The sequence below is a fragment of the Seriola aureovittata genome, chromosome 10, assembly GCF_021018895.1.
Source record: "Seriola aureovittata isolate HTS-2021-v1 ecotype China chromosome 10, ASM2101889v1, whole genome shotgun sequence".
Taxonomy (NCBI): Eukaryota; Metazoa; Chordata; class Actinopteri; order Carangiformes; family Carangidae; genus Seriola; species Seriola aureovittata.
The window spans coordinates 2,915,516-2,929,979 of NC_079373.1; the positions used below are offsets into that span (position 1 = coordinate 2,915,516).

At 40.4% G+C, this 14,464-nt stretch overlaps 1 protein-coding gene across 1 annotated transcript in view; it reads left to right on the top strand.

Moving 5' to 3' along the window:
• The first annotated feature begins 9,683 nt into the window (after window positions 1-9,683).
• Window positions 9,684-14,464, top strand: part of zfpm1 (zinc finger protein, FOG family member 1) — a 111,604-nt gene continuing 106,823 nt past the window's right edge. The window contains exon 1 of the mRNA XM_056386897.1: window positions 9,684-10,294. Coding sequence (XP_056242872.1) covers window positions 10,255-10,294 — 40 coding nt within the window. The 5' untranslated portion in view covers window positions 9,684-10,254. The remainder of the gene's footprint in view (window positions 10,295-14,464) is intronic.

Genomic DNA, 14,464 nt, shown 5'->3' on the forward strand with positions numbered 1-14,464 from the left:
CCCTCCACACACACACACACACACACACACACACACACACACACACGAGTTTCCATCTTTCAGAGGACGCTCCTCGACATAATGCATTCCCCTATCCCATTGCCCCAACCTAAACCATCACAACTGAACCCTAAAACCGAGTCTTAGCCCTCAAAGGAGTGTGAGGACCGGCTAAAATGCCTTAAGGTCCATAACTCAAACTGGTCCTCACAAAGATACACAGACACACACATGCAAACACATATGCACTTTCAGCCTCTACCTCCCACACACACACACACACACACACACACACACACACACACATACTACAAACAAGCATATTATGTCACAACTACAGCTGAGCATAAATAGTGCTCCCTCCATTGATTTAACCTCCAATGCAGCAGGACTCTGGACGCTGAGTCAAAAATTACAAAAGCCTGCTCTTTGACCACCACAGCTCAATGCTGCTAAACATTATTTCTATAATACTTCATATAATATACAACAAACATAACGTTCTCTTACTTGTAGGAAATGCGAGCCAGTTCAGCTGAGAGGCGCTGAATAAGATTGAGTTTAAGAGAATAAAAGGTTCAGAACAAATCCTAATTCATTTTATTTACTGTGAAATGTAAACCAACTGCAGGAAACGATTCACATTGTGCTGATGCACTTTAGCCAGTTGTTTCAGTGCACACATAGATTGTATGGTGAGATGTTTGTGAAACAGGAGCGAGTTTGCAGCAAAAATGCTACTGGCAAAGATATTGTTGGCTGTTAATAGAGATTTGTAACTCTCACTTGCATCACTGACTCATGCTGCTGCTGATCCTGAACAGAGGTGGTCCAGAATATTTTGACAGCTGGGTGACACTCTTGTAGCATAAGCATGCTAAACAGCTAGCACCAGCACATCTCGTCACTTTACAATAGAGACTCACTGTAGGCTCCAGTCCGCCCTGAAGACGTAGCACTGCTCAAAGAGCGTGTTATAAGCTCTTATTGTAACCTCTTGTATTATAAAGACAACAATGACTGAGGCTATTGTCAAGCAACAATCACCTGCAGAGAAAACGTGCAAATAGCCCCTTTAATGTGAACAAATAAACAGCAACCAGGATTAAGAGCAAAGTAACGCAGCAAAAGGGAGCAGATCAGCTACGAGGAGGCTTCATGTGAATATATACAGTTTCATACGGTTATGAAGCAGAGGAAATTAGAACTATAGGCCTGTATCTAATAATAGCATGTCTTAAATGAAGGTCTTGTTCTCTCTTACCAATCTCCTACCGACTTATCTAAGTTACCACACTGTAGAAGTTTTTTATCAAGGCTGAACTAATGTGTCAAGTGGTTAAATACAAGCATTAAGCTAGACCATGACAAGCTGTTTCCAAAACCCTGCCTCAGACTTATCAGATTCTTCCAGCTTGACACTCACACTGAAAACCCAGTGCATCATTTGCTTTGGTTCAATCTCCATGAATATTTTTAGCCATGCATCACAAGTGTATTTGAGTTCACTTGGGCAGCTTAAATTTAGTATGTAGATGAGGCCAAGTAACATGGTGCAAGCATGTGCCACAGCTGTCAACACATCAACTCATCACTGCAGGAAAAGCTCGAGTGTCCACTTGTGTTAACCAGCCAAAGTTGGGATTAAGGAACAAGCATAAAGCAGTGGTTTTATTGTGGCTCATATGCCTATGTAGTGTGGTGCTGATCAGATCATTAGCGGCCAAATTCTTCTTCAGTGACATACCAGCCACCACCTTCACTGGGCAGGCTAACATCATCATTTTACAAAACATTATTTCTCTGTAGATTTAGCCGCTTTGTTTTGAATGTGACACGTTATGCAACTGAGAGGGAAAAAAGTGTCGGTAAATTTGACCGTATAAATATGGACATACTCTCATATTACAGTTATGCAAACATGGCTATTCAATATGTTTGTAAAAAATAAAAACAACTACAAACAACTCCAAGCTATATTGAAATGTGTCTAGGATCAGACTGCTTGAACGCTCTCTGCTTCTGCTAACAGTCAAACTAAATTAGAACATCCCTGCGACTGCAATGTGACGCAGCCAAACCTATGGATATCCAAGGTCAGACCGAGACTTTACTCGGATGTGTCTGCATGAACTGTACGTTTACAGGGTCCCGCTGCTTCATCTGGGCTGCTGTAGCTGAACCTAAATGACAGTGAACCATCTTAACTGCAGAACAGTGGACACAAGTTCTGGAAAACTGTTTGGCAGGAGACAAACAGCTGAGAAAACTAGAGTCATGGTTGTCTGCCTCCTCCATTCAGCTAAAAGTGTTTTGTGAGGTCACACTGATCCTGACCTTTGACCTTTGACCACCAAAATCGAATCACTTCAACCTTGAGTCGAAGTGCCAAATTTGATTTGAAAATGTTTACCAACTTTGAAGAAATTCCTTCCATGCAATACTGAGATATTGTGTCCACAAGAATGGGACGAATGGATGTATGTACTTACGAACCTATGGACAACCCATCTTTGCATACATACAATATGCAGGTAGGTCATCCATGTTGACCTGCAGGTTGGACTAGGCACAGTTCTGTGATGCTAAAGACATTGGTAAGAGATTATCGGTGTACAAGCTTTTAATTTTATTTTTCATTATTCAGTAAAACAAATGACTGCCTTTGATCGTAATAGAGCCACTGAGGCTTGTACTTCCTTGGCTGCACTGGAATCTGTTATAAAGTTGTCTTGCACAATTGCTACAGTATTTGTTATACAATATTACAAACCTTTAGACATGATGGACAAAACTATAACACCCAGGTGTAAATTATAATTTTTCTTTAGCAAAAGGACACTATAAGTTCCTGTTGAGTTACCGCCATGTGCAGTGACTCAAGACTGGAAGTCTAGCCTACACAGCTGATCGGATTATTGTTATCAGACTATGTCAAATAATAATGATGAGATTGTGTAATACTAATTATAATAATGAATAATAATAACTCTTAAAAAATGTGCATGAATGAAGGAGCACCAGGGTTCTTGTAGAAACTGGGATCATGCACATTATAAGTGATTCCTGCAAAAACACACAGACCAGATTCTCCTCCATTAGCTGGTCCACATCCTCCCCCAAGTACACAATACAGCACTTCAGCACACACACACACACACACACACACACACACACACACACACACACACACACACACTGAAGAGGAAACAATTACAGTTCTTTTAAATAGACCGCAGACACTAAATAGACCAGAGTTGCACAATGAAAACTGCGCACATCCAGTCATCTTGTTCTCCAACAGCATAATGCAAGTGTTTAAACATGATCATATTAACAAAGCTGTTTCATTTTTGCAGGGAAGGTTTCACCTTTGATGTCAATACAAATTACAAGCAAACATAACATAAACATGCATATAACAATCATCTTAATGAACTTAGCATCGAGGCTATGACATCCAGCTTGTGTCAATACACACAGTTGGATCTTGCTCTCTGCCTTTGATTCACAATGCAGGTGATACCTCACACAAACTGAGCACATGCATACCTGCTCCAGGACTCCCAGTATATCCTGGTCTTCTCTCTGACAGGTCCTCCCTTGTTTCTGATGATCTCAGTTAGTCGCTGTGCATCTTGTTGAAGCAAACTGGGAATCCTGCTTCAAGTGGAGCAGTTGTAATGCACAGAAATTCCTCACCGATCTTCAAAAGAAGAACTGCACAAATAAATACAAGGATTTGAGTTTGTACCCCGGGGTTGTCGTAACACCTTGCACATCTGTGTGACCTCATACAAACCGTATAAAGTATTAACTACCTGTTGTTGCTCTCATGTAAGATCTTGTTAAGTTTGCGATTCCATGTCAACACATGCGCTTTAAATGAAAAACTTTACTGAGTAAACCCCCATCAATCTGAAACATGGACTCATGTAGAGCGACTTCATTCTGGGTCACTTACAGTAACTCCATATATCATCTGTGTGGAGCAATGCTGGCCATCTCCTCCACACATGGTTGCCTGAATATAACATGGCTTATAAACATGACAGTGGTATCAACTCTCAGAGAGAAGGTGAATGAGCATAATTCCCAAAATGTCAGATTATTCCTTTAAGTCTGATCACAAATGCATGTGTTCACATATTTTTAACAGTGCAACATCTGACCGCACAGACCTCCTAACCCAGTGCTGAGGTTGTAGGTCACTGGACGAATGATGATAATTGTGCTGTGCAAAGCTCTACCTGCAAAATGATGCACGCCTCTCTACCGTAAAAGTTATCTACTGATTTCTGATTGACTCCAGGGTGCAAATTATAAAGTGACAATCAGGGAGGTCTACTTTTTCTCCAGAGTGAAAGTGAACCCAGTGCAGATGCATGCTTCAGTGAACTGAAGTGTTACAGTGATTACAGTATCTTGCTTCTTTAAATAAAGCTGTCAAACAAATGTAGTGAAATAGAAAGGACAATATTTCCCTCTGAAATGTAGGAGTGAAAGTATAAAGTAGCATAAAATGGAAATACTCGAGTAAAGTACAAGCATCTCAAAATTGTACTTTAGTACAGTACTTAGAGTAAATGTACTTAATTACTTTCCACCACTGCTAATACAATTACTGAGCCTTCAGCACACGTGGATTTGAATATTGTTCAATGACCCAACTGAATTTCTAAGAGAAAACAAAAGGATTGTCTATTATAGAAATTAATATCAAAAAGGTTCTGACTAACCAAACCACCACAACCACACAAAGACTAAAACATGAAACAATCTATAGTCTATATTGATGGGGGCATGCTTTATTGTGAACTGTGGTATTTTTAGAATTTAGTACTAGTTATGGGTCAAAATGGTGAATCTTTTAGAGAAAGATGACATAGAATGAACTTTATTAATCTCACAGATGGAAAAGAATAGAGAGAAAGAGAGAGAAAAGAAATATTGACATCATCAGTGCATTAACATGAGGTGTAATATTGCACATTGTCTGCATGAGGTGTGGTAACTGCATACATGTCGAGCACTGGGGGGAAAAAAGTTGGGTTTGTTGGGCGCAGTGCTGGTTGCACAGTCTGACAGCAGCAGGAAGGAAAGACTTGACCTTTGAACTCAGTGGGTGGAGAAGCCTGTTGCTGAAGGAGCTGCCCGGTGCTGTCAGAGTCTCATCCTTTGCTTTCCCACCACCTCCGGTGTATCAAGAGCCTTCCCTCTTGACTAGTTTATTTAGACTCTTCCTGTCTGCAGCCTGGTTTCAACCCCCCTCCCCCCGTTTCCTTACCTGAGTAAAGAATATTATCGGAATCATGTTTGCCACAAGAGCAACAGGCTTATAGGTTAGTGAGGCCTTAAGAAGCCTGCAGCTCTCTGTGAACAAAACTCACTCCAGTAAAGTTAGTGTCATGATCTGGCCCTGAAAGGACTTTTTGTTTGGACTGTTTATTATTTCCTGTTTTATTTTGGTATAGGTAAAGTTTATTTTATTCAGAAGTACAGAGTCATGAAACTCTACAAGCACTGACAAACCTTGGTTTTTTAACAACCTCTTTATTCTTCTCACCTACTTAATTTGATTGTTGCCAGATCCTCATCAATTGTGTCCTCAAGTGATTCCATTTTCATCCAGGACTTTTCTTTCACACACAATTTTGAAAATGTCCCCATCCTATCCTATTCTATCTTATCCCGTCCCGTCCCGTCCTGTCCCGTCCCGTCCTATCCTACAATCCACAACAATAGCTTGCAAAAGAAAAAGCGAGAAAATGACTCAGATCAGGATTCAGAGAGACTGGAAGACACTCTTGTGACTACCCTACTTACCATATCCTCTACTAACAGCACCATCAAGTTCCACATTAAGAAGCCATCACAGTACAATCAGAGCTGTCAGAAGCTGGAGGTGTTAAAAGTGTAGGTGTTACCAATAACCTTCAACAAGTCTAATTTGATCAAACAGGGAACAGATCCACGACTGTCGATTTGGTCTTCCACCCCTGAGGTCAAGTTTGACGAGGCTGTTTGCTTTTCTATAATCAGCAGAGAAACATCATGTTCCATCAGGCAGAACAAACACGGTGAGCTCTGTGAACTTGAAGTGGGTGTAGCAAGGCCACGTTGTTGTAAAATGTTCAACCTCATTCTGCCATATGGTGGACTCGCTCCGCAGTGATGCCGCAGCTTAACTGCAAAAAGGTGGCAGAACATTGGTTTGACCAAGGAGCAACTATTGTACTATGGATATCAGCAGACGTTTTGACATGTCACAGTAGGTAAAACACTTGTGCAGCTACTAACATGAATGATTGCTCAATTCCATTAAGTATCTGAGGCGTGTCATGAACAGAACTGAGTCCTGGAACTGCCTCACTCAAATGGAAAGCAGCTATCTTTAATCAATATCATTAATTACACCTGTGCGTTTCCTGCTAAGACAAGTCAATGTGTCTCCCATTAAAAAAAAAAAAAGTTTGTTAAAACCACAGTTCCACTCTAACCTGACGGATGATACAAATGACACAAAACACTTAAAGGTCCCATATAGTATGAAGGTAGATGTCCATGTGTTGTGTGATTATAGATCAGGTCTAGGTTCTATATTAATACTGTGAAAGTATCAAAGCCTCAGTCCACAGAGAAATGCACACAGCCAGTATTCAGAAACTGAGCCTTAAAACCAGCCGTCAGGACTTCTGGAACTTTGTGATGTCACAACAAAGCAGTCACCACTCTCAGCTATGCCCCAAGCCCCGCCCACCTGGACCCACCATCCAACCTTGCAGGATTTGGCTTCTCTGAGTGTTTTTACCTGAAATCTACTATATTTTTATTTGATCATTCAGAAAACAGTCAGCCAATCAGAAGAGATTTTGAGAGCCTCCTCTCTTCTGATTGGCTCACCAACCTGTTGTTACTAGAGATCTAGAGAAAAATCTGAGAGAGGAGACGTAAAACTACACTGAGATGGTTTTTGGTTTTTAAAAACCACAAATATATCTTCTCATGGATCAACACTTCAAATAAAACATAAGACATATATGGGAACTTCAATCTACAGTAGCATGTAGCAACATCATTGTCTGCCCAGTCCACCTGCTGTGACACATGTGGGCAGTTGCACACAGGCTCTTTTGGGGCAGGGGTGGAAAATAGAAGGAGTGGTACCAGGTTGCACGTTTAGGGATATATTCCGTGTTAATATCAAACTAAGTCATCACAGAGATGCATTTGAACTGACCACTTGCTGTGACTAAGAGTTTACAATTTTGCAGGTATTTGGCCATAAACCAAATTATTGGGGAAAAAAATTTGACTGGATAAAAAGTAAAGAGATCATATTAAAATGTATTCTGTGGGGAACATAAATGTTAGTACAGCAGTTGCAGATGGTCTTTGTTAATATGCGATTGTGAAACAATTTGACCATGACATCATCTGTCTGCAAGATACAAAATAACACATTTATTTCTCAGTTAGCCAGATTAAAAATTGTTTACCCTGAATTTCCAGATTGTGTCCATCTTTTAGTCTGCATCTTTTTACATGCAGCATGCAGATCAAAGCCTATGTTCTCATAATATTGTTGCCCTTGAAAAGCAGACAGAGTTGACTCAGAAACTAATGAGGTCATTTTGTTTTTCACATCTGTCATTCTTGGCAGGGATAAGCAGTAGGTGACTATTCCACATATGTTATGTGTTGTACATGTTGCACAATGTGACTAAAATCCATAAAAACAACAGTCTGACCGCTGTCTGTCATCATGAGCTCACCGCTGGAAAATAGTCAAGACATTAATACATGACCAAGATTTTCAACTGACCCCAACTTAAATCAAAGAATGACAAACAAACAGTCTGGAATTTGGATTAATGACTTAAATTTCTAGTAAGCCACACAAATCCCCAAAGTATTACCCACTGCTGGACAAAAAGGTGAAGTATTCAGAGTGGATACTCTGTAACATATCAGTGGGTGCATACCACAAAACAAGAAAGGCCTTTAAGCAACAATTGACGCCCAGGAGTAAAGAAGGTGCCTTCAGATGTGGTTGAATAACAAATGAAAGAAAACCTGAATAAATGAGTGCAGAAATATAATGAATGCAGATGCTTCCATACAGGGAATAAGGACTCATTGAATGGTTTGATGAGTATGAGGAAGATGTGAATCATAAGCTACGGGCTTCACAGAGATGTGTTAGACGGGGCATTTCACCTCATTCCAGCAAATGAGGCTCACAATGGTACAACACAATACCAAAGACCCTCTAGGTTGGGGTTTCCTCTAATGCATGTGTGTGTAGGTTACAAGAAGCTAAAGTTTAAACTTGGAGCTACTTTAAATGTTAGCTTCTCAGAATCCCAGAATTTGAACCCTGGTCCTGCAAGCATGGCTAATTTCCATGCTACTGCTCTGTTGAGCTCTAAAGAGCATAAGGCATGTGATTTGTTTTTTTTTCACATTCTCAGCTCTCTGTGAGGCGCTCTCATGATTTGACCAATGGCCACTAGGTGGCACCAGTGAATTTAGTTGGTGATAAGCCAAGTCCAGCTCCTCTCTCTGTTCGTGTTGAGGCTAGTAGGATATTTGGAAAAGCAAGTGTATGACCAAGGGGTTGCTGGTTGAATTCCCTGGATGGAATGAGATTCTGCAGGAACCAATGAATTAAACCTGAATTACAGTTCACTGTCCAAGTAGTTTCTTACTGTACAATGAAAATGTGAAATTTTCCGTAGTGTGCTGCTATATCTAAGTGATGGAAATATATAAACATGAAACCAATTTAAAACTGTCTTACCTTGTAAATCTTAGAAATGAAAGGCAAATTCACCCTCAACATGCATCATAATCTAATACTGCTACTGTACTTTGTAATGCAATAATCTCAATCTGAGTCATCCATGCAGGAAACCAAAGCAGCCTGTAGTCAGCCCAAAAGGAAATCCCAGCTAATCTCATGTCTGTATCATTGTTAAAGGATTGAAGTACAGTACAATGAAATCACTCAACAAGACCATGTATTACACACTCATAAAATAAGAATTTTGAACAACATATGATGTCAATTTAATTGAGGGGGGCACACTGCTCAGGTAGGTTGCAAGAGAACAATCGTTTGGTTGAGGCCCAATCTTTTGAGTTTCATTAGTGCCAAGAACTTAATGATTTTATTAGCCTTCCATTAGAGGACCAAATTGTCCCTATTTATTTGGGGTACAACAAAAAACAAAACAAAACAAACAAAAAAAAACAAACAAAAAATTTAGCCTGACTTTTTTTTTTAAGGAAGCAAACTATTGGAAAAATAATTAGCCTACAATACGTTACATATTAAATGTTTCTCCTTTTTGAATTATTTTTTATTATATGTTGTATTTTTTAACATGACAAAATGGTGATTCTTAGGGCAGATATATCATTAAGGAATAAAATAAATCAATGAATACTTATTTGACTCACCAGAGTTTATGTATTATTGATTCACTTATCTATATGTTTTAGACTACTTTTATATAATATTTGCCCAATCACGCAGTTGAAATATGAAGTATAATATGTATTTTTTATTTTTTATTTTGACAGATTAAAAAAATGCTTGCTTTACAAGGGATGGGTGTGAACCAATAGGAGATGAGTCCGGTGTCATACGTCAGACGTACGAGGCGCGTCTGCACCTAGTAAGCAGAGTTGACTGTAGCGCTGGAGCTCCATCGAAAGTGGCTCCCTGGTTCAGAGACAGTGCAGGCGGCCGAGGGGGCGGACCGGCGAGAGGAAACTTGACAGAGAACAACAGCAGTCACTCCGCTGACCTCCACTAAACTGTTGTTAATCATCAGCGTTGATATTTCTGAAGACAGTCAACTGTGCTCGAATACAAACGCGCTAGGGGGAGCGGCGGAGGAGCGCCCGGCGAAGGAATAACGTTAGCAGGAAAACGGAGAGAGAAAAGTGAGGTGAAGGCACGTTTGAGGAGAAGAAGAAGAAGAGGAGGCGGGTAGCGACAAGTAAACGGACTCAGCCACAGATAGGACCCAGCCACAGGTAGACACACGTTAGCTGTCGTGGCAAGAAGAATCAAAGTGCAGGCGGGTCATGCGGATTTCTCCGGTCGCTGCTCGGAGCGCCGCGTCGAAGCAGTAAAAGGTGGGGTGAGAGGAGAAGAAGAAGAAAACAGAAGAACCAGACCGCTTCTCTGCCGCTCCGTCAGTCCGTCCAAAGCGGGCTCCCGACCAGAGGGGAAGAGCCACCATGTCCCGGAGAAAACAGAGCAAACCCCGGCAGATAAAACGTAAGCATGAAACAAGTTCATTACTTGATGTTGTTGTGTTGTTGTGAGCATGTAGCTCGTGTGCGGTGTGCCACGCGCACCCAGAGAAGAAGCCGCACGTTCAGAGCGGCGCTTCTGTTGAATTGTGCGTTCACCATAAAGTTAATAACTAGTATGAAACCTAACCGACTGTTACCACAGTAGTTTTACGACGCCGCTTTTATGTTTAAACATCGTTTAAACACAAGCCAGACCTACACACGAGACTCTGTTGCGCACTTGATAATATCATCCAATTGAACCTCACAAATTAAATAGATTTCAGCTCCAGTATTTTCTCAAAATTAAGCAGTAATGTAGCCTCGGTTTGCACTTTTTCTTTCTTGTTTCAAAATTATTAAAGCGTCACTTTGGCATCCACTCTATCAAGACTGTGCAAGAATATTAGAAAAGTTTTCATTCAGCCTTGTACCCTGCAAAGAATGCTTTTGTCCATTGGCAGCTAAAAACTGTAGCCGTGGCTTCCTGTTTAATTCTGTTGTGGAAACGTCAGTGTTCTCTGAAAAAGCCGATGTGAACAGAGATAAAGCAGCGATCCGATGTGAGCTCAGATAAAGATTAAAATTGGATCCTTTTTATTTGTTTTCTGTCTGAGCCAGCGCCGAGGCCGCCGTTGCATTTTTCCCTCTGGCTTTTCACTTCTCTTTTCCAGAGATGGGGCGTCAGATAGGCCGCCTGGCTGATCTCTTCTGCTGATAGCTGCTTACAATTGGATCTTTTTTTTCATCTATCCTTTTAACTCAATAATGCATCTTAGGAGCCGCTTGACAGGCCTTTTTCTTGGTCTGGCGCTTGGCTGGTCTCCGTGCTTGACGAGTTGTTCCTGTTTATAAAACGTGTGAACGCTTATCGCAGGTGACTGATGTTCAAAGTTTATATAAAAGCATATTAATGATGTTGTGATTAACCCGTGCCTGTGCTTTTGAGGCCTGTTTCACACGCTGATGAGAAGTCTCAGTCTGAATTTAATGTAATTATAGTGGAGATTAGAGATTAAAGAAAAAGTGTGGATGTAGGCCTACAGTATCTGTTTGGAAGCCACAGCTGGAATGGAAACCATGACATCAGCAGAATAGTTTGTTTGGTAAGTTATCACATTGAGCAAATAATAATATCTTGTCATCAGTGATTGTGTCATCGTGTTCCGAGAAACCCAGTGTCTAACAGCAACATTTGGAAATCTAGGCTCTATGGTATCATATTGTTTCAATACAGTTGTATATAATATAAGGATATAATATTAGGTTGATGCTTGAGTTGACATTTCTGAACAAATAACCACATTTAGTGCCTGCTTCTGTTGACAGCAGGTGTGTTTACGCTTTGATTTTTAAATCTCAAAAGATAAACCAAGGAAAGAATCACTTTCTGTGAAATTTTAAAATGAATACATCTAATGGCAGAGATCACCTTTTCTGTCATGGTGGAATGCAAACCTCACCTGTGAGTAGTGTTTATTTGTGTTACGCATCATTAAGTTGCGGTGCTATCTGCAAACTAAGGGTTAAAAACGAATTTTTATCATTTTAAAAATATTTTTTTTCCCTAAGTCAGATTTTGAAGAAGTGAAACTTCACAATAACATTATAAAAAAAAAATCATACATGATCAACAAAGTCTTGATTAAGGCTTTTGGAGGTGACAGACATATAATTAACAATAATTCAGTGAAAATAAAAGTTTTGGTTTATTGTCTGGTTCTCTGTATGCTGGTGTTTGTACTATATGTACAGAAGAAGACACATCACTCTGTAACAGAATGAAGAGTTGTCTCGGCTGTCTCTTTCTGCTTCTCAAAAACTCCATCAGAGTGGTAGATCTCACTTGACATAAATGTTCTCAGTCACTTGTCTCAATTCAGTATCAGGTAGTTAGCTAGCAGGTAGCTCAGTAGATGTTGAGTGTTTTCACACACGTGGTGATTATTGTTGTTTAAGCTCTCAAGTGACACCTCCAGGATCCAGAGCTGTGAAGCAGTCTGTTCTGTCAGTCTGTGAAACTGACATTAATGTTAGCTTAAAAAGCTGAAGTGCAAAACTGTCAACAGTATCATTAGGGTGTGTCAGGCCATTATCAAACATTGTCAGATGTGAGTTAGTTTAGTTTATGTCATAAAACTGCACACACACACACACACGGTGCACTTTATTATTACCATAACTGGTCAACCATTTAGTTGATACTAACATATATAGTGTAAATCCACTTTTAAACATCATGATCATGGAATATTATTGAGTAATGATAAGTATAGTTTATAGTTTTCTATAGAAAAAAAACAAGTTTACTTCGTCTGACACAACCACATACTTGGAGTTTGGTTTTTCAGCCCTGTAATCAGTAATATTAACTAACTAACCTGGACTAACATATGTGCTCTTAGTTGCACTGTTTCAGATGATGATGAGGTGTTGATGCACGACTAGTGAACATAGTTAAAGAATGTTGGCTGCTGACTTCCTTGGTACCACTGTACTCATTGACGGGATGTGTGGTGATCAGGTGTCTCTGCTGGGTTATCATTCATGAAGTTCTCTGGTGTGCTACTACAAGTAGCCTATATACATATGGTTTGTCACTTCCTGTTTTTTCATATCTGTTTCCATAGAGAGGCCTATCAGCTGTGAACTCCCAGCAGGCACCTACAGTAAAGCCAGCAGCGAGGCCTGGAGATGTATTCCAGACCCTGAGGCTGATAAACCCAGACTAGACTTAGCGTGTATGAGAGAGTGTGTGTACATGTGTGCGTCTCAGGGGTGTCATGGCCGTCTTTATCAGTGCTTCTGGTCCACCATGCTTCCCTGTACACCAGGTCCCGGCTGCTGTTGAGGCCAGCCAGGCTCTCAGCCCCGTGACTCTCTTGTGATTTGGCAGACATTTTGATAGGAAAGAGTGAGAGTGATAAGGACTTTGTTTGGCTGGGATGTGTGGAGGTTCAGCAGAGGTGGGGGCTAGTGGTGCTACCACTACCACTGCCACTACTACTACTATAACCACTAATGCAGTGTGTCCACCATGTTGTTTTTAGCGTGCTGCTTGCTGGGTGGGAATCCAGAACCGGTTCCAATTAAGAACCAGTTGAATAACCATTGGAAACATATTCCTCTGAGCTTCCCCCTTTTATTCCTTCTTTTATCGATGCCAGCATTGTTTTCTTAGACGGGCGACCATATACACTCACTACGCAAGTTGTATAGGGTCCCCCAAATGAGACTTCCTGACTCCCCCTCGTGCCAAAGCGGGTATCTGTGTTTACAACTTTGATGAGAAGATGAAGTGGAATGGTCCTTCTGTTCACCAAAAGAGAAAAATATAGTGTGTAGTGTCCTCTCTGAGCTTGATGTCAGCAAATAACAGTAACGTTAAGTTGATGTGCATCTCTCTCTAGTCTCTGTCTGGAAAAGATAACCATGCGTCCATATGCGCATACATACTGTATGACAGACAATATATAGTTTTTAAAATATAAGAATATATGGCTTTGTAAAAGAACAAAATGATCTAGTCTCTCTGTCAAGGTTTAGTTACAGCTCTGGACTGAAAGCAATGGACTGACATTGACTATTGATTAAATACTGAATTTAAAATGTTGATATACAGGTCAATATGGATGCACATCTCTCAGTAAATGAATGGGGCCTGATGCAGCTGATAAAATAAATAGTAAAACTGCAGTCATAGCCTGTAGGCTTATGGTTATGGACAAAGCTCTGTGTTAAATTGTACTATTGTCTTATATTATGATTCTATAGAAAATATTTTATTGAATAAATATTGTTTGTTTACACCCGTTAGTTTTTAAAGAGGACCGTAGTGGGAGCACTGGGGTGTGACTGTGGCAAAAACCTGTGTAGGCTGGCTTTTCTTCCGCACAGAGAATTGATCAGGAATTGGTAAACAAGCAGAATCGATAATGGCATCGGTATCAATAAAATGTCATCAATTCCCATCCTTGATGACAAATTCCAACCAGGTCAGTGTTGTTGGGTTGAGTTTCATTATCACAGCAGGACACCTCTAACGTCCTTTTTGAAAAGGAGTCATGTGATGAAGCTAAAGCCAAGTGATGGATGTTTGTTTATTGTAATAATTAGTTGCTCTCGTCTGTGCTGTGTGTTTGGAGCAGTAACT